Here is a 21,281-nt window from a genome sequence, read left to right as displayed (position 1 = left end):
GAACAGCATTTGTAATGACCTGGATGAGATTAGAAACTATTATTCTAAGTGAAGTAACTCAGGAATGGAAAACCAAATATCGTATGTTCTCACTGAGCTACGAGGACGCAGAGGCATAAGAATGATACAGTAGACTTCGGGGACTTGCAGGGAAGGGTGGGAGGGAGCTGAGGTATAAAAGACTACAAATACAATGCAGTGTATACCGCTTAGGTGATGGGTGCACCAGGATCTCACAAATCTTCACTGAAGAACTTACGTAACCAAATGCCACCTGTACCCCAGTAACTTATGGAAAAATAAAATTAAAAAAAAAAAACAAAAAACAAGAATTAAATGGGATTCTAGAACCGAAAAACAGAAAAACTGAAATTAAGCATTCAAAAGGCTGAAGGAGTTTCACTACCGATTAGGCTGTTGAAATTGTGAAACATCATTGTTTCTGCCCAAACAATGATGTCGGATAAACTAAAAATTCCTCTTCTTTAATGACATTGAAGGGCTGTGGACACACTGAGGTCTAAATGATCGGCGTCGCAGAGCAGGGCAAGCTCTTTCTGAGTGAGGAATGCCCAGCAGCCATTTCCATGTGAGAGAGTAGTTGTCTTTTCTGGTGGCATGCGTGTGCCCCTCAAAAACCCCTTGAAGGAAGACCTATTGGTGCAGCGGTTGGGAATGCTGTCAGATGACAGATTTGGACTATTAATCCCTTCAGGGGTTGCTTTCAGCTGCAGAAAGCCAACTCGCCCAAAGCCATGCTTTTCTTAGGGTGGTCCATATCCAATGACTGAAGCATTTTGGCCCAACCCAGGAAAACTGTGACTGGCCATTTGATTCTAGAACTCTTGGTGGGGTTGGTTGAGGCTACTGGGTCTGCATTGCGGGTTGACTTCCATTTCTGCCTAAATCTGCTTTCCCCCGCCCCTTCCATGGGTGTTGTTTTCTAATAAACATTCCATCCATTAGACTCTGTCTCAGAGATTGCTGCCTGGGGAACTTCACCCATGGCAGTTAATGCCTGGAGTGTCCAAGAAAGCGAATATTCAAGTCAGATTTTGGAGCTCAATTGCCTTCCTTCCAGCTGGCAGTGAGGACCCTATATCCTTGGTGATAAGTGCCACGTAACTGTGGCACAAGATGACAGTTCAGTTGTGAAAACTTTCACTAGTGATAAATGCTGATGGGACACACAGAAGGGAAAGTCCTAGCTGGTGAAATGCACCAGCCAACCTTTGAAAGGCCCAGAGAAGTAGTAACTAAAAAGACAATGGTTGGGAGGCCAAGGTGGGCGGATCACCTGTGGTCAGGAGTTCAAGAACAGCCTGACCAACATGGCAAAACCCTGTCTCTACTAAAAATACCAAAAAAAATTAGCCAGGCATCATGGTGGGCACCTGTTATCCCAGCTCCTCGGGAGGCTGAGGCAAGAGAATCTCTTGAACCCAGGAGGTGAAGGTTGCAGTGAGCCGAGATCGCATCACTGCACTCCAGCCTGGGAGGCGAGAGTGAAACTCCATCTCAAAGAAAAAAAAAAAAAGACAGTAGGATTAGATACCTGTTGCTAAACTCATTTGACACTTTAGAAAAAGATAAGGAAAGACTAAAAGCAGTTAACTGGCAATTGAAAGAGCAATGTAAACATCAGAGTATTTTTTCTTTGTAGGAAGTAAGGAGGCTCTGCAAAGTGGTCTGCAGTGAAAGTGCAGAAAAAGCTGAAGATGGGGCCCAGGAGTTAATCATCAGAGAAGCAGAGCACCTAAGGTTAAACTTCCAGCCATGCAGGCCTGCAATGCCAAGGTCAGAATAATGAGACAGTCACACATCTATGATGAGATATCTATGTTGAAAACCTTGAATCCCGAAAACCTTAAATATGCACATTTCCCTGAAGTTCTGAGCCTTCAGAAAGAGCCCATCCTTCCCCATCAAGAGTCTCTTCCCTTGAAGACAATCCAAAGGCCTCTCCCTTGTGAAGCAGGGATGTGACTCAGGATCTGCCCCCTCCCTCCTCCCTTGTCATTAGGCCTATCGCTAGGGAGAGGTCACAGGATGTCTCAACCTGAAAATGCAGATAATACAGGGCCTGAAAATGGAGGAAAAGGCCTATACCACAAAGGATTGCCATTCCCAGGTAGCACATTCTGGCTGGAGCCGGGGCGCAAGTGTGGGGCTGGATTCTGTGTGCTTGACAAGGGGAGCTCTGAGCATAAGACTGGATAAGGGGGAGCCTATAATTTATTTGTACTCTTCCAAGATATAAAATTTACTACCCTGCAAGGACTCCAAGAAGCATGGACAAAGTGATGGCCTACACCTCCTCACTACCCTCTGCTAAATGAGGGAAAATACCAGAACTACTGTAGCCCCAAATGTAAAGCTAGCCCCTCCAGATTCAACAATTCTTTCCTACTTTTTCTGAGTTAGTGGTGGCTAGAGCTATTTCTTAGTCTCACTGTGCCTGCATCATGGACTAGGGAAATCAGACATCACCTCCAAAACACTTGAAACTAAAAAATACCTCAAATTAATTAAATCAGAACCCCACATGCCACCCAGATGACATCCTGAGGAGATCAAAGAGATGAACTCCTGGAGAACCTGGAAAGGTGAAATAAATCTTACAGTCTTTAGTAACCTGGTCAAGCATTTGCAGAGCCCTGATGGAGTAATGGGCCTGACCTCACTCTGGAAAGAACCATTTCTGAGCTGGAACTAGCCAAACCTGTTACTCATCCCCTCCCAGCTTAACTCCTAATGAGATAGAAGAGATCATCCCTTCACTTTAGCTATTTGACAAAAAAAGGTGTACCATTTTGGGGAAAAATGATTCAGTCTCCTCTCTTTTGTCCATGATACATATCATAAAATTTAAAAAGTGTAAAATATATGAAGAAGCAGGAAAATGTTATCCATAATTTAGTTTTAAAAAAGCATTCATAGCAGCAGACCTACAGATGCAGATGACACAGATTTTGAAATTAGAGACATGAACTTTCATAATCTATTTTCTTAACTTAGAGAGATATTTAGGAAATAATCTCTTATTTATTTGAAGCTTGTAATTCCCTCAGTTTTTTTCCCCTATCATACTGACGAAAAATCCAAAAACTTGACAAGTTTGTCAAGATTGTAGGGAAACAGGGACTTTCATATACTGCTGGTTGAAATATAAAACGCAATTATCCCATGGAGGAGAATTTGGCAATACTGAGATAAACTATGAATGCATGTATTTTTTTTTTTTTTTTGACCTATGGATTTCAGGTCTAAGAATATACCTTGAAGACACATGTTTAACAATGTGAAGAAAGCATATGCAAAAGTTATTCGTTGCAGTATTGTCATTGTAAAATACTATAAACTACCTAAAGTATAGAACAAAGAAGACTGTTTTTATTGGCCAAATCTGAGATAATTTAAGCATTAAGATAGATAGGAAAAATAATAGTTGGTTGAATAAACTATGGTACATGCATACTATGAGGTACTACTAACTGGTTTAAAAAATGAGAAACATCTCTATGAACTGAAAGGGAGAAGTTTCCAGAATGTATTTTAAAGTGAAAAACAAAAGAGAACATATGCAATATGCTACCTCTTGTGAAAAAAAAAGAACAGAAAACAAGAAAATGTACACGTACCTGTATAATTTTGTAAAAAGAAACAGAAGACTAATAATACAAAAATGAGTGAAACTGGTTACTAATTAGGGAAGGAGATGAGGGGGTAGGGCTGCAGGGGAGGGGAGGAAATGTTGTTTCTCTTAGTATACCTTTCTATACAATTTTGACTTTTAATTGTATGTTCATGCTTTACATATGCAATAAAATGAAATAAAATTACAACGATGGGGGAAAACCCCAAACTAAACGCAAACAGTAACAAGTGAACTTAATGGCTTTCAATGAGTAAAGTAACTTCCTGAGGAAGTTAAAAATTCTTTTTATCGTGGAAAATATGCATAACATAAAACTTATCATTGTAACCATTTTAAATCTGTATCTATTAAAATATTTTTCTTTTTTAAGAGACAGGGACTCACTATGTCATCCAGGGTAGTCTCAAACTCCTGGACTCAAGCGATCCTCCTGAGTAGCTGGGGCTACAGGTGCGCATCACCATGCCTGGCTTATCCATTTTAACCATTTTTAAAGTGTACAGTACAGTGGCACTAAGTACATCCACATTGTTCTGAGGCCATCACCACTATCAATCTCCGAAATACTTTTCATCTTGCAAAACTGAAACTCTACACCCATTAAACAACAACTCCTCATTGCTTCCAGCACCTGGCAACCACCATTCTAGTTTCTATCTCTATGAACTTGACTATTCTAGGCACCTTATATGGGTGGAATCATACTGTATCTGTCCTTTTATAAGAGGATTATTTCACTTAGCACAATATTTTCAAGGTTCATCCATATCGTAGCATGTATCTGAATGTCATTTCTTTGTAAAGTGGACATAAATATATTGCATGCATGTTACGCGTTTTGTTTATCCATTCATTTGCTTATGGACGCTAGAGTTGCTTCCACCTTTTGGTCATTGTGCATAATGCTGATATGAAAATGGGTGTACAGATATCACTTTGAGACCCTACTGTAAATTCTTTTGGATATATGCTCAGAAGTGAAACTACTGGATCATACAGTAATTCTATTTTTAATGTGTTGAGGAACTACCATACTGTTTTCTACAGCAGTTGCACCATGTTATATTCCCACCAACAGTGAACAAGGATTCTACTTTCATATCTTCACCAACGCTTGCTATATTTCTTTTGATTTTGTTTTTTTTAGTAGTAGCCATCCTAACGGATGTGAGGAGATACCTTGTTGAGGTTTTGGTCTGTATTTTCCTAAAGATTAGTGATGTTGAGAATCTTTACATGTGCTTATTGGCTATTTGTGTGTCTTCTTTGAAGAAATGACTATCCAAGTCCTTTTTCCATTTTTTAAACGAGTTTTCTTTTTGTTGTTGTTGTTGAATTGGAAGAGTTTTTTTGAACAATATTCTGAACATTAATCCTTTATCAGGTATGTGATAAGCAAATATTTTTTCTGATTACATGGTTTGCATTTTCATTTTGTTGATAGTGTCCTTGAGTGCACAAAAGGATTTAAATTTGACGTAGTACAATTTATCTATTTTTTCTGTTGTCTGTGCTTTTAGTGTCATTTCCAAGGAATAATTGCCAAATCCAATGTCACGAGGCTCTTCTCCTACATTTTCTTCTAAGACTTTCATAGTTTTTGGTCTTATGTTTTTCTGAGTTAGTGGTGGCTAGAGCTATTTCTTAGTGTCAGTGTGCCTGCGTCATGGACTAGGGAAGTCAGACATCACCTCCAAAACACTTGAAACTAAAAAATAACCTCAAATTAATTAAATAGGACTTTGATCTATTTTGAGTTAATTTTTGAATACAGAATAATGTAAGTGTCCAACTTCATTTATTTACTTGTCGATATATTATTTTACCAACACTGTTTGTTGAAAACATTGTTCTTTCCCCATTGAATGATCTTGGCACTTTTGTGGAAAATCAATGGACCATATATATAAAGGTTTATTTCTGGGGTCTTTATTCTATTTCACTGATTTGTATGTCTGTTTTTATGGCAATATTCCAAATAAGTTTAGGGCACAGTACTTTGGCTTCGGTCTGAAGAAATGCCTGTAATCAAATCTTGAACTCTTAACAGGCTTGTTTGCTCTAGTGGTATGAATATCCTGAAACTATTTTGTGGGTATTATAGAACTGAGTAAATGAGTGAATATAGCAAGGTTGTCCAGAGCAACGTGGAAGATGGGAGATAGAAATAGATAATAGGGGAAAGTAAACAAGAGCCTTGGACAAATTCAAATTAAAGGCATCAGTATAAACATATTTTACCCACACACACACACACATTTCACGTCTAAGAATATACCCTGAAGACATATGTTTAACAATGTGAAAAAGCATATGCAAAAGTTATTCATGCACACGAAAAACACATTTGTGTCTGTGTGTGTGTGTGTGTGTGTGTATTCCACTGAAAAACCTAGAAACAATGACACGCTGGAGCAATAAGCAAACCGAGAGACCAGATGTTGGTTTCTAAATACTATTCACCATTCAAAGGAAGCAGGGATCCATAAAAGAGGGGCTTATTCAAGGGCTGGGGCAGGGAAAATACAAGATGTACCTGGAACATCTCATTGTACCAGAAGAAAATAAGAAAGTATTCAAAAACGATGAAAATACATACAAAAATTGAAGGGGATTTCAGTGGCCAAATGTGGGATAATTGGATCGTCAAGGTAAATAAGAACAATAATAGACAACAATAAAATAAGAATTCATGAGTTCAGATAGTAAATAATAAATTAATAAATGAATGACAGAAGGGAAAACGTCTTCATACGGTAGAATGCTGACTAATCAATATAGTAGCAATGATGGATTTAGAAAATCACCCATTATAAGCCATCATAGTAAAAAGAGATTTAGGCAAGAATCATGATGCATATACAAGTGGGAGACGGAGAGTCTGACAAGAGACAAGATATTGGCATAGTCTCAAAGTATCTCCTTACAAATGTCTTTCTTATTTATTATAATCAGGAAGCAGGTAGCTGTAGAGTGGAGAAGCTTGACAATACAGTTGTCTATAATTAACTTTATCAGTTAGAGGCAAATGGCCCATATTCAAATGTAAAAGTCTGGGCTTTGAGAGTATGACTGAGTCAGTATTAAGACACCTTCAGAAACATCTCAGTGTAGGTACAAGGCATGAAAATATGGGAGGGTGAAGAAACAGAAGATGTTATCTTGGGGAGGAGAACTGAGGAACACGTGCCTACTATGTGCTCAGAGCTCTACACTGGAACCACAGAGTGTAGGGGACTAGCCTGCTGCCCTTATGCCACTTCAACAGTCAGCAGCAGCCTCCACCTCCATCTGCCAGCTCCTTCAGGGTTGGCTCCAGCAGCTGTGCTCATGCTTCTCATTGGCCATATGCATTGGGGTGATTGGTGGGCAGGGTGTAAAGGCTCAGCCCCATCAGCCAGATGGGGACACTCTATTGGCAATGCTCAGGATGGAGCCCTTACTGGCCTGGACTTCTTCCTCTGCCAATCCTGCTTCCCCCACTTCCTGTCACAGGCTCGTTGATCTATAATCAATGTGTACCCAAACTCCATCTCAGCCTCTGCTTCCCAAGAATCCAACTGGAAACAGGCTTCTTGGAAAGCTACTGATTTTTCCACTAAATTAAGAAGGAAAATATGGACAAATCATACACTTAAAAAAATACATTGTTTCAAAAGAGATCAACAGATGAACACAGGCTGTTCCAACTAATGAAGATCTTGTTTTTGGAGATCTAATGAACTAATGAAGATCAGTTGTCTGGATTGGGGGATGAATTTTCGGAGATGCCCTGTTTTGAGAAGAAACAGGTTGGATTCCATATTAGTTCTCTAATACAGGCCTGCTGTAACAAAGTACCACAAAATGGTTGGCTTGAAACAACAGACCTTTATTCATTCACAGTTCTGGAGGCCAGAAGTCCAAGATCAAGGAGTCAGCACTACCATGCCCTTTCTCCTTGCTCCCATGGCTGACGGCAATCTGCGGTGTTCCTTGGCAAGCAACTTTATAACGCCAATCTCTGCTTCTGTCACCACATGGCCTCCTTCCCTCTATATCTGTCTACATATGGTGTTCTCCGCTCTGTGTGTCTGTATCCATGTTTCTTCTCTCCTACGGACATCAATCATATTGGATTAAGGGACTACCCTACTCCAGTATGGCTTCCCCTTAACTTACATCTTACTTATATTTGTAAAGACTCTATTTCCAAAAAAAGGTCATATTCACAGGTACCTGGGGTTAGGACTTCAACATATCTTTTTAGGAGACATGATTCCATCCACAACAGATTTCCTCCTGGATTAGCCCACTGAAGCTGCTTTAGGCCTGAGTTTTAATGCTGAACTGTAGCAGTTGCACTGAAAGTAACAGAAATAGGAACTCCTCCCTCTGTCACTACTTAACTCCCTGATCTCCTTGGAGGCGGCTCCCAGCAGCAGCATGTTGGGGTCTTTAGAGAAGAGAAGTAAAGAGAGTGAGGAAAGTTTAGATGTAAGACCAGCCAGAAGGTTGTGTGGCCTCTGGAGAGGGAAGAGGCTCTACTGCAAGCAAGTTGGGATCTTTACCATAAGGGAGAGCACCATAATTAATTCAAGCTTCCTGCATATGGAATCATACCCTTAATCCTGATGAGGGTGAGCAGTGAGTTGGCTTCACCATTACCCAGGAGCTTTTGCTGAAGTGAAGGCTCTGAGTGGTGGCACATTGCAGTGGGGGATCCCATGGTGCAAGGTAATGCCTCTACTGTGCTGGTGGCCACAGCTCCAGGAGCAGCTTTGGGAGAGTCCTTGTGTTCAAGGAGGGTGGGAGGCAGAAAACAGCTGGGTGAGGGCACAGGAGCTGCCATGCAAAGGTGGGCACATCTAGAAAGCCATATCCATACAAAAATATAAATGTAGATCAACTTAACTAAAAATAGGTTCCCTGAACCGAAGAAGTCTCTGCCAATATATGATAAAGTTAAGCATTTGTTGAAAGGTTTTGAAGTAGCTCACTGTTACAAGGCTGGGGTTTGTCCAAGCTGGAGCTATAAAAACAATTACAAAGGTGCTCTCAGTAGTACAAATGTGCTGATTCTCGCATTTGACATGGAATTTTTATAGCTTATTTGTGGATGGAAAATAGCATCAAATATTTGCAGGAACTTGTCTCTTTCTTCAGAAAGAGTTGTGGCTAATTAGAATTTCTGTTTTATTTTGCTCCCTGACCTCTCAATTGGTTTGTAAGCTATTAAGTGATGCACAAGCAATTTGTTTGAGGTATAGGAGTTGTTTTACATAAAAGCATCAAAGATGGTATCGAAATACGTTAAAGTTATTAGGCAATTTAAGACAGTGTCATTGTTTTCTTTAGTGACCAATGACTGTGTAAAAGCTCTTGCTTCCTATTTAGCATTTCAGGATACATTAGTGATGCATTATTAATGTATTAGGAAGTGTTATTTTTAGACAAACAAAGCTATATGGTAAAAATGGGAAAGAAAGAGGGTATTCATGCAGGCACAATTTAGTAAAAATATATGTGGAGTTAAAATGTATATTCGTGGCCTAATTTGAAGCATGACTGAGTCTATATTTGATGGTTTTCACCTGAAATGTAGAAGATACTCAGTCAATATATATTTTTGAAAAACATCCTACTTACACTACCATTTTCAAGTAACATTTGTGAGAGAAAATAAAAGTTATTTGATTCTTTGAACAAAAAGGTAAGTATAACAAGTAGTCATAATTTGAGACCCCAATTTCAATTAGATTCCTGCGAATGTTTAAATGGAATGTCTCTTTAATTATCTGTACAATGACACAAAGAACCCAATAATTAGAAAAAAACTTGTAGCTAATTGGAATATGTTTTAGCATATAAATCACATTATATATGGTGTTATATTATAATTCTTATGAGTGTTAGCAAAGTCCTAGAATTCCGTAAGGCTCTAAATTGGACTGCCAAGATATAAAGATAGGAGAGATAAACTTCTGTGCCGTTAAAACATGTGGAAAATGAGTTCTGTGATAATACAGTAGTAATTTTGGGCCTATTCCATCCATTATCAGTATCTGTCATAATTCACATTTTGCACATTTTGATTTATCAGCCAATTTGAAGTGCAAGTTAGAAGGAAGGAAGGTGAATCAGAAGTGAAAATTGACTCAGGAATTCTGCCTTGCATGGATGAAAATCTGGAGTAGGTGTTGTGATACTTTTTGTGAACCATACCTAAGTAAATATTGAATATAATTTGATGCCTAAGTGTGTCCCAGAAATTAGAAAGAATTGTGGTTCCTTTTCATTAACAGTAAATCTATAAGGATTGGATGGATCATATTTTTCCTTGACTGAAGAGAGAGAAAAATGGATAGCCAATATTAGGAAGAAGTACAAGCCATCAAGAAATTGTGGGCATGTCCTATGGTTGGAGAATGAAGGAAGTATGCATGAAATCATGGTTCTATCACTTTGGAGTCGAATGATTCCGCTGAGATCATCTTGTCCTGTAGACCCCACTCCTTTGGCAGGGCAGTGCTGCAGTTCTGCAGAGGGCTCTTAGAGAGTGTGGGGAGTAAACAGTGGCCTAATGGGTGGGGTTCTGGGAACCCAACGCTTTCTGCAACCAGAGAGGCCCATCTGATTAATATATTTGGGTTTTACATAACATTTTATGTGAAGAAAGACTCTGCTGTATGGAATAACAACTTTTAAAGTCAATGTAGTTGGGACCTTCACTCCGCCACAACCTCTGTTTCAGCAGCATTATTGAGGAATGGAAACAAATAAAGATCTACAAAGCTACACATTGGCACATGTTTTAGGGGTCTCTTTTACCCGCATTATCAGATTTGGCAAACTATGTTCATCCGCTCTGTGAGCATCTGTGCAAATCCAACATGCCAGGTTTAGGTTTCTAAAGAGATGTTGAGGAAGAATTCATGAATCCTAGCTCAGGGTTCTTAAGGGGTGGGTACCTCTCCCCTCTAGCATGCCACACATCATCATATCTTGCATGATGGATGCTCATGAGCTAGTTTCATGCATACATGCATTTTCCAACAAATACTTACAGAAAGTCCACTAAATACCAGCTAAAGTGCTTAGTCAATAGTCCAGAATGTCTAGAATGAGCCACCTGGCAACCTGAAAGTGGACACTAATTTACCTTTCTGTTGGAGTGAAATGTTTTCATGACCGTTTGCACATAACGTTTTAATATGCTCAGCGTGTATTCCAAGTAGAATTATCAAGAAATGACAAGCCTCGCTTTTCCACCCACATCACAGAACTAGATTTGGGCATCTGAATAATAAAGAAAATTAACCGTTTGCAATTTTATTTTAAAATATATTTATTGAGTTCCAAAAATGTGGGTGGGTGGGGTGGGAATAATTAAGGACAGACAAAAGCTGGTACTATGGGGGCTGAGGGCTTGAGCTGTAAGGAAGCAGAGAAAAAGTAAGTCTGGTACTCGGAACTCCCGTCCCTTGCCTGACAGAGAGAGGGCAGTGATGTCTGCAGAGGGAGCTGTATCTAAAACCAGTGTAGATGGCTGTGGGGCTCACAGTGCAAGAGTGACAATGGACTGATATTCTCTAGAACACTTCTGGTGTATTCCAGCATTCTGAGACTTGTATCCTCACAGTCAAGATCCCAAGGTAGAGCTAAGATTCTGAACCCTGTATTAGTCAGAGTTCTCTAGAAGGACAGAACTGATGGAAAAAAAAAATATATATATATATATATATATAATGTGTGTATATATATTATGTGTATATATATATAATGTGTGTATATATGTGTGTGTATGTATAGATATATATATGTAGGATATGTATATATACACGAGTTTTTAAGTATTAACTCACACGATTACAAGGTCCCACAATAGGCTGTCTGCAGGCTGAGAAGCAAGGAGAGCCAGTCTGAGTCCCAAAACTCAAGAACTTGGAGTCTGATGTTCGAGGGCAGGAAGCATCCAGCATGGGAGAAAGATGTAGGCTGGGAGGCCTGGCCAGTCTCTCTTTTCACATTTTTCTGCCCGTTTCTATTCTAGCCAAGCTGGCAGCTGATTAGATTGTGCCCACCCAGATTAAGGGTGGGTCTTCCTTTCTGAGCCCACTGACTCAAATGTTAATCTCCTTCAGCAACACCCTCATAGACACACCCAGGATCAATACTTTGTATCCTTCAATTTAACCGAGTTGACACTCAGTATAACAATTTCAGCCCTAAAGGCCCCTGTTTGAGGGAGGTGACTCAGATTCCTAGTTTCTGAGCATAGCCTTTTCCATTGAATGTTGACCAAGCGGTGGATTTTTTTTTAATCTCTCTGAAATAAACCTCTGTTTACTTGGAGTTTTATAAGTAGGACTCATCCAAATTTGCTCAGAACTTTCCCAGTGTTAGCACTAAGAGTCCTGTATCCTGGAAATTCCTTAATTCCTAAGCAAACTGGGGCAGATATTTATCCTAGGGAAATAAGAGCCAAGCACATAGACCAGGTGTTCCAGGTACCTACTGTTTTATAATAAAGCATTACAAAAGTGATCAACTCATAAAAACTGTTTTGTTTGCTCACATTCTGCACTCTGGCTGGGATTAGCTGAGTGGTTCTTCCGCTGGTCTTGCTGATGGTTGCTTGTGTGGCTGCATCCAGTCAGTGAACTGATTGGAGAATGGGCTCAGCTGGGACATTTTGGCTGCTCTCTCTCTCTCTCTCTCTCTCTTTGGGTAATCTCAGGACTCTCCCTTTCTGCACGCCCTCTCCTTGTTATTTTATTTTATTTTTGCAGCAGGGTAGCTGAATTAGCTGAATTTCCTATATGGTGTCACAGGAATCCCCAGAGTGCAAAACTTGCCTGGTTTCTAGGTTGGTGGGGACTGGAATTACCACGGCGTCACTTTCACCACATCTTATTGATTAAAGCTGGCCATAGCATCATTCTAGAATCAAGGTGAGGGGACTACAGGACGACACAAGAGTGAATACCAGGTGGCAGCTCGCTGAGGTCTACCAATGTAACAGTTTCCTCCAGAGACACAGTAGGATGCTCACCTGGACTCATAGGATTCACTGTGAGTGACCACTTCTGACGCCTGTTTGCAGGGCACCACCTGACTTCCTCTCCTCACACTCTCAGTGAGAATGGAATATGAGTAGTTTGACCATTGGTCAGAGCCAACAAGAGCTCTGGGTGTAGGGCAGGTTTATCCCTATTATTCGTACTTCTCCCAAGCATTAGTAAGAATAATAGGGATGGTGAGTCCCTGTTAAGGTTGCTAAAAAGTTTCCAAGGAAGCAACAAGTTAGGGGGCCTGGGTCTCCACGGTTGATGCGAAGCTATAAGGGACTTGACTGTTCCATGCACCATTTCTTGAGGAGTAGTCTATTCTAAAGTTTCTGCCCAGCATAGGAATTTTGGAGATGACCAAAACACATCGCCTGTCTTCCCGAAGCTGACCCTTCTCAACGCGGGTCTCCCCACCCTGCTAACTCTTGTTTTAAAGTTTAAACAAGTGTCAGCGATGGTCCCTCCCCGCTTTGCTCTCCACCCGCCTCTCTCCTGCAGCTCTAACTTGGTTAGTTTCTCAGCCAGGCCCCCTCATTGGGCTGTGAGCCTCCTGAGGGTAGGGCGACCTCCATACCTTCTTCTGCAACACCCAGGGTGGATGGAGGGGGCTCTGTTAGCTAGAGACTTTTGGGAGCAGCAAGGGACCAGCCCCATAACCTCCACTTCAGAGCAGCTCCAATCCAGCTGACTTCCACATCCCCGGGGTTCTTCCTTTTTTTTTTTTTTTTTTTTTTTTGTCTCCCCTGTTCTTTTTTTCTGCTGGAAAGAATCAGGTCCCCTCACTCTCTCCCAACATGAACTGCGTTAAAAGAACCCCCGAGCTGCCTCTGGGCCCAGGGACTTCTGCTTGGCTTGCTTCCCTTTCTCCTCTCGACACTCTTCCATCATTGAGGACACAATCTGGCTTCTGGCTTTTCCCTCTCTTTTTCTTGGCCTCTTTCCCTTTCTTCCCCCGCCCCTTGTCCCCGTGTCACAGCCAGTCCCGACGCATCCCGCCCCCGCTCTGTCGCTTTAAGCTGGTCCCGCCGCTGCGCCCCGCCCTCACCCCTCCGCGCTCCGCGGCTCCCAGCCGCTTCTCCCGCTCCTCCCCTGCTCAGCCCTCTTCTCCTCCTCCCGCTCCTCCTCCCGCTCCTCCGCGCCACCGCCAGCCCCGCTGCGCGCTCTGCTCTTCGCAGCTCCCCGGACCCGCAGCCATGGCCGACATCAAGACGGGCATCTTCGCCAAGAACGTCCAGAAGCGACTCAACCGCGCGCAGGAAAAGGTCAGCTGTGGGCTGCCGGGGCTGGGGCCGGGGACGCCAGGCGGGGGCTTGGCTGGAGGGCACCGGCTGCGGCGGCGCGGGGCCCGAGCCCTCGGGGTGCGGCGCGCTGCGGAGCGGGGCCGGGGCCGGGGCCGGGGCCGGGGCCAGGGCCAGGGATGCGGGGACGCCCTGCCCTCCGCTCGGTGACTGCAGCAAGGCGCGTCCGGGGCGCCGCGGGGAAGACGGAGCGCCAGGGACCCGCAGACCCCGGCCCCGGAGGCGCGGTATATGTCCAGCCCCGGAGCCCGCCAGGGGTGGCCGCTCTCCTGGCCCCAAGCCGGGCAACAGAAGTAGCATAGGTGCGGCCGCTCGCTCCCTGCGCCCGGAGCAGAGCGCATCTTCCGGCGCCCGCATCTCCTCAGGTCGACTCCCAGCGCGCCTGCAGGCGGCTCGCGCGGACGCGGCCCGCAGATCAGGGCGGGAGATTGCGGCAGCAGTCCTTCTTGCGGGGGATTTTGTAGCTACTTAAGCGCAGTAGACAAGAACGATTTAACAGAGAAGCCACCAAAATATCTCCCAGGACCAATAGGGCAGGATCGTGATCACAGAGTGCTGTCTAGTGAGTTCTGGAGTTCAAAACAGAGAGCTAGATACGCACACTTTTATTTTTGGTCTGTATGTTTGTGTCCCTTTTGACGCCAGTGTCCTTCTTTAGAAGGTCAAAAATAAATATGACCTGAACCTAATAGTTCCTTTCTGCACATTTCTGCACAAAGAGGGACCTTTTATTGCATTTAAAAAAATCCAGATTGCACAGATTGGGTTCTCTGTTGTTTTGCAAGTCCGTCAGTAAATTGCCCACAGTAATTTTTTCCCCAGAGATGTGCATTAATGGAACCCAGGTCCGTAGCAAGCACAGCCCCAAGCAGGTGGAGGGGAGTTGTACCAGGCACCAGGCTTGCCTGGCTTCCTTGGTGACTGCTGTATCTGATGGCCCTAAAGTCTTCATTTGTGTCCTGAGCAAAGGACATTTCATTTATATTGTAGTTTGAGCATTGTACTTGAAAATCAACACCGGCTAATGAGCCTCATGATTGGTATCACTTAAACTGTGTTCTCTTTCACGTGGCAGTATTTTCCGTCCCTAGGATATGGGGTGTTTAGCGTTTTCCTGTTTTACTGAAAGTCGGATTTGCCATGTTGCTCAGGATGGCAATGAATTTCCCTCTTCAGACCCAATCTCAGGCTGCCTCCCAGTTTCGGCTGACCCTGAGTTGCTGAGCAGAGGGGGCACTGATCCCTTTTGTCCCCAGGCCCAGAGGCTTGGTGGCTGCCTCTAGTCTGTCCCTCCACACATGCACACTCTTCATGCAGTAAGAGGATTGTATTTCTTTTAATATCTACCCAAGCTCATCCTGAACTAAAGTGATCCTCCTCCTGCCGCTCCCTCTGCAGCTGAATTAGCAAGGCTGCCTGCTCCTTTTCAGGCCCGGGTTACTTGTGCAGAAAGTTGCCAGGGATCTGCTGGCCTTGGGATCTGGGCCAGGTTTTGTCATCCTTTTTCCACACTTCATTTTACCCACTTGTAGGTACTCCTCCTCCTGCCTTCCAAGTAATTACTTGACTCTTCGGTCTGAGGCTTTTCACTGAATCCACTTTCCATCTGTGAAGGAATTCAGTGGTATGGTCTGCCTTTTCACATATTGAATTATTTCTTAATCTAGGTCACCAGCTGTTAATATGCTCAAAATAAGTGAAAAGAAAACCTAATCTCTCTTGCAGAGCATTCAAGTCCTATGAATTGTCAAAACTCACTTTTTCACGATCAAACTCAAGTGTAATTTATGACTGCAGTTGTGGATGGTGGTCAATCTTCTATGGGAGCGGGGGTAAGAGTCCCTCTTGGGGGCTTCAAGCGTCCTATTTTCTTCCCTGGGGAAAGGTGCTGATGAAAAGTGCCTGCCACACCTAGTATAGGAGGTTCAAACACTAACAGGCTGAGAGTATAGGTTCTGCCCCAGGGTGAGTTCCGCCCCCATTTCTGAGTCTGTGTAGCATCGGAATATGCTTGGCACAAAGAGAAGAGGGCATGTGGACATCCAGGTGAAGCAGCCCAGCCCCCAAATGGAGGCCGCTGGAGAATGGAAAGCACAGTATGTTACTGTGGGAGGCTCCATTAGACATATCCCCCCGTGATTCCCCCCGTGATTCCCTCTTTCTACACCTTTGGCCTCTTCCTCTTCTCCAGAGCAGACTTTCATCTCAATAACTATAGACCATATATATCCTTGAGACCTTTTACTTCTTGTTTTTACAACCAAATTTTCTTAAATGACAGTCCACTCCCTTGACTTTCTTATCATCTGTGCTTCACCTAAAAGCTTGCATACGTTTACGCTCCAGCTGCATGTCCGAAATCACTCTTAGAGGTGACTTATGGCTTTTTATGAATTTTAAATACTTTTTTTTCTCACTGAAAGTCAGTGAAGATTCATTGGAGAAAGGCTGAAATGTATTAGTCAGCAGAAAAAAAAAAAAACCGGAAGGCTGAAATGTACATATAAACAGAAAAAAACTCCAGCAAATTAGGAAACACTTAATTCTACTACTCGGAAATTTTACTACCATTTGATGTGTATGTGAGTAGATCTTTTTCCATGTGTGTATGCATTTATACAACCAAAACAGTTTCATTGCTGTATGTTTGACGACCTGTTTATTTCACTTCCTAATTACAAACATCCTTCTATACATGTACATATTTTCCATCAATATTTTAAATTATTGAACACTATTGAAATGTATGGATTATAATGAATGCCTTATCTTTTGAATATTCATTTTCCAGTGCTTCTATAAATAAGTACAAGTCAATAAGCAAATTTGTAGGGAGAATGTTTGCACACATCTTTATCTCCTTAGATAAATTCCTAGAAGAAGACTTAATGTGTCCAAGGTTTGCCTATTTTTATTATAGCCAGATTGCCTTCCAGAAAGGTGTACCAATTTACATTCTCATCAGCAGTCCATGAGACACTTGCCAACTCTGGATAATAAAATTTAAAACAATATTTAGCTATGTCGTTGGATAAAATCTGTTCATGACTAATTTCATTTGTTTGATTTTTAAAAAGTAAACTTTTTTGCATTCCTGTTTTTATTCTTGAATTGTGCATTTATATTTTTGCCCATTTTCTATAGCATTTCCATCTTGTTATTAGTAAGGGCAAAAACTTTATCAATCCTAAGGGTTACAACCATGCTTTCTTCCTTTTCTATTTGCTTTTAAATTGTTTGGTGATTTCTACTGATAAAATGTTTCTGTTGGTGTTTTATGGATATCTACTTACATGTGTTGGTTGGTTTTGTCTTGTTTCACTTTTGTGTGGTTGAATTAGTCAGGATCCTGCTACTTGCAGGTATCAGAAAGCTCAACCCAAACTGGCTTAAGGAAAAAAGGAATTTAATTGCTAATAATAATAATATATAACAATTTATATATGGTTCTTGTACATATAAATTTAGATTAGCTTTCAATGAATGAAAGCTATATATTCACATAAGATATATGAATATCTTATCTATATTAGGCTATATATGTATTCTTATACATATGTATATATAAAAGTATATGCAGACTATATCTTTCCTTCAGCATTTTTATAGAACTATTTGGTATAACTCTCAGTGGCCCAAACAGGGCCTTCTGCCTATCTCTGGAAGAAAAAACATCTCTGAGAGCAAGAGCCAAGACCATGGGTTGGACTGGTTGAATTAGGCCCGAATCACGAGCCAGTGCAAAAGCCAGGAATGAAGATTCTCCTGAATGATATGGACTGTTAGTGGAGGAGGTAGGGAACTCAGAGTACAGAATGGGGAGTGGATGCTGGGCTGGCAAAATAAATGATATTCACAGAGGCGTCCCTAAAGGACCTTCTCCATCCCAGGTTTATATAAATAATCACATATTTAATATTTGTTCAACATTTTTATATGTGCAGTTAAAAAATATTAGTAAAATACTTGTCATGAAAAACTGTGTATCCTTTGCCTACTTTTTGATGGGGTTGTTTTTTTCTTGTGAATTTGTTTAAGTTCCTTGTAGATTCTGGATATTAGACCTTTGTCAGATGGATAGATGGCAAAAATTTTCTCCCACTCTGATGATAGTTTCTTTTGCTGTGCAGAAACTCTTTAGTTTAATTAGATCCCATTTGTCAATTTTGGCTTTAGTTGCAATTGCTTTTGGTATTTTAGTCATAGAGTCTTTGCCCATGCCTATGTCCTGAGTGGTATTGCCTAGGTTTTCTTCTAGGGTTTTTATGGTTTTAGGTTTTACATTTAAGTCTTTGATCCATCTTGAGTTAATTTTTGTATAAAGTGTAAGGAAGGGGTCCAGGCTCTGTTTTCTGCTTATGGCTAGCCAGTTTTCCCAGCACCATTTAGTAAATAGGGACACCTTTTCCCATTTCTTATTTTTGTCAGATTTGTCGAAGATCAGATGGCTGTAGATGTGTGGTGTTATTTCTGAGGTCTCTGTTCTGTTCCATTGGTCTATATATCTGTTTTGGTACCAGTATCAAAACAACTGTTTTGGTTACTGTAGCCTTGTAGTATAGTTTGAAGTGGGGCTTAAAACCTAGATGATGGGTTCATAGGTGCAGCAAACCACCGTGGCACATGTATACCTATGTAACAAACCTGCCCATTCTGCACATGTATCCCATATCCCAGAACTTAAAGTAAAATTAAAAAAAAAAAAAAAAGAAAAATAGCAGCCCCTTGTACCCCTCTCCTCAACCTTCAATCTTTTCAGAGGCAATAGTGCTAACCATGAGATTTCTCAAAAATTTTTGCTTATACAGCTGTTTCTTGATGTGTCTTTTAATGTATGGTGAAGATATGTAGATTTAGTGTTTTTATTTCTCCTCTAGTTCTTCCCCTAATTATATACTGAAACAAAAATTGTTATTGCAAAATACTACATTTTAAAGATTGAAGTCCAATTTTGATTGAATAAAGTGCACAAATCTTAAGTGTTCAGCTTCATGAGTTTCTATGTATATGGATATCTGCATCGCTACCACCAGATAAGTAACAGAACATTTCTTCCATCCCAGTTACCTATCATTTCTTTGCCTTTCCTGTTCTTTGTCTTTTTATGTTCATACCTTTTAAGTTATTTTACTCTCTTTTCCCTGATGAGCACCTTTACGTGTACTTATTGGTAATTTTGATAACTTCTTTCGTGAAGTCTCATTAAAGTCTCTTGCCAGTATTTTATTTGGGTCCCTTGTCTTTCTTTTATTGCTGTTTAGTTCTCTGTGTATTCAGGATATGAGTTCTTTATCAGGTGGACATCTTATATTTTCTTCCAGACAGTGTCTTGCTTTTTAACTTTCTTAGTGGTACCCTTTGATGAGTGACAGTTTAAAGTTTTCCTGAAGTCTTATGTGAGGATTTTTTCATGCAACTTTTTGTTTTTCCTGGAGTTAATAATTGCCTTGCCTTTAAAAATTTGCTTATTTTTTAAATGAACTTTAAAAAGTTGTTTATTCTTGCTTCATCAGATATGTCAAATGTTTATCAGTATTGTTGTTTGAGGTTCAATATATCAAATAATGTAATTGCTCATTTTCTCATCCTGGAGATATCCTTTTGGATGCCTCTGCCCTTTTGCAGTAATCTGGGCTGATTTTTCTGTAGACCTGCTGCATACATGTCATCCTCGGTCTTCTTTTGCCAGTGCTGGGGTTGAGGAATGGACCTGAAATCTCAAGTATCCTGTATTCTGTATTCCTGGACTTTCAAGCAGTCCCCTGTTGTCAGTGTGCTTCATTCTTACCTTCTAGGGTGTGTGGTGGGACCAGGTCGTAACCCTGAGTGCGTTTGTGTGTGTAACTGTGCAGTGAGAATTGGTTGCTTTTTCATTGGTTGTTCCTGTACCTGCATACTTTTTTTTTTCTTGTGGTTTCCTCTGTTCTGCTGATTTCTTTCCATTCTTTCATCTTTTTTAGCTTCTATAAAATGTATGGAACTCTCTTATTCACTAATGCTGCCTTTCCTGTTCTTGTCCTTGTATGTTCGTAATTTTTTATTCCTTTACTGTTGCTTTAGTTGGGCTTTGGAATGAGATGGAAATAAGCACATGCAGTCAACCTGCCATGTTTAACCAGATACCTTTATATTTAAATACTTGATCTCTCTGGGACTCTTTTCCCCATCTTCTTCTATTTGTGAAATCCAGTGGCATTTATTTGGTCTTACCTCTCTTTGACCTCTATGCAATATTTAAATCAGTGAAGCACTGCCTTTAAACTTTTTTTTTTTTTTTTTTTTTTTTTTTTTTTTTTTACCATGACGCTAGTGAGCAGGATACTCAGGAGGCTGAGGCAGAAGAATCGCTTGAACCTGGAAGGCAGGGGATGCAGTGAGCCGAGATCATGCCACTGCACTGCAGCCTGGGTGACAGAGCAAACTCCATCTCAATAATAATAATAATAATAATAATAATAATAATAATAATGGAGTTAGACTATTTAAATTCTAAGGACCTGCCCAGTTTGATATACTTTGTGTCGTTTTCTCTGTCCCAAGTGATTATTATATAATTGTCTTAGGTGCAATTTTTTTTCATGCATTACATCTTCCAAACTAAATTATAGGTCCTTGAGGACAAGGACCAAATATCTTGCGAATTGTGTGTACTCGGTGATGATGTACTGATTTGCCTTTCCATGTCCTTGCTTGTTAACTTCCCACTCCTGAAAACACATTGCCTTAAAGACTCCTTCCACGATTCTTTCTGTGACTTTTGTGAAAGTATTATAAGGGTTTCATCGTCATTTACTTTGTCATTTTGTGAAAAGAGTACAGCAAATGTAATTATCCTTATGGATTCTATACATGGTGGGAACGCTATAAATATTAGGCCGAACCACGTGGAATTGTCGTATTTGTAAGTCAAACAGTCAAATATTGGCAGAGTCATGTGCTTCAACACAATGTTGATTGAGTGATATGGTAAGAAAACAATGTAGTCTCCTTCCACCTGTCTGGTTGTGTGACATTTGGATTCTTTTTCAATTGTTGCTTTGCCGATGCCTGCAGTTTTTGTTCTCAAGGAGAAATGTGGACGGTGTGCATATATAAGTAGAATGGGAGAAGGAAGATCCTTCTCTGTCAAGGAGATTTGTACTGTGAGGCCCAGGGCCTTGTCTGTAGAAGCGTAGTTTATACGGCCACGTTTACTTCCGAGGACACTTCAGAGACCAAATCTCTGAGACATATCAGGGTTTCTCTTTTTTCAGATTATCTGAAATCTCTTTTGTT

At 41.1% G+C, this 21,281-nt stretch overlaps 1 protein-coding gene across 2 annotated transcripts in view; it reads left to right on the top strand.

Moving 5' to 3' along the window:
* The first annotated feature begins 13,691 nt into the window (after window positions 1–13,691).
* AMPH (amphiphysin) overlaps window positions 13,692–21,281 on the top strand; it is a 252,548-nt gene continuing 244,958 nt past the window's right edge. The window contains exon 1 of one of the 2 annotated variants that reach the window (XM_023226433.1): window positions 13,692–13,970. In XM_023226433.1, coding sequence (XP_023082201.1) covers window positions 13,902–13,970 — 69 coding nt within the window. In that variant the 5' untranslated portion in view covers window positions 13,692–13,901. The remainder of the gene's footprint in view (window positions 13,971–21,281) is intronic. The other variant, XM_023226431.1, reaches the window with a different exon arrangement.

The sequence above is a fragment of the Piliocolobus tephrosceles genome, chromosome 8 (assembly GCF_002776525.5).
Source record: "Piliocolobus tephrosceles isolate RC106 chromosome 8, ASM277652v3, whole genome shotgun sequence".
Taxonomy (NCBI): Eukaryota; Metazoa; Chordata; class Mammalia; order Primates; family Cercopithecidae; genus Piliocolobus; species Piliocolobus tephrosceles.
This window is presented reverse-complemented; position numbering and strand designations above follow the sequence as displayed.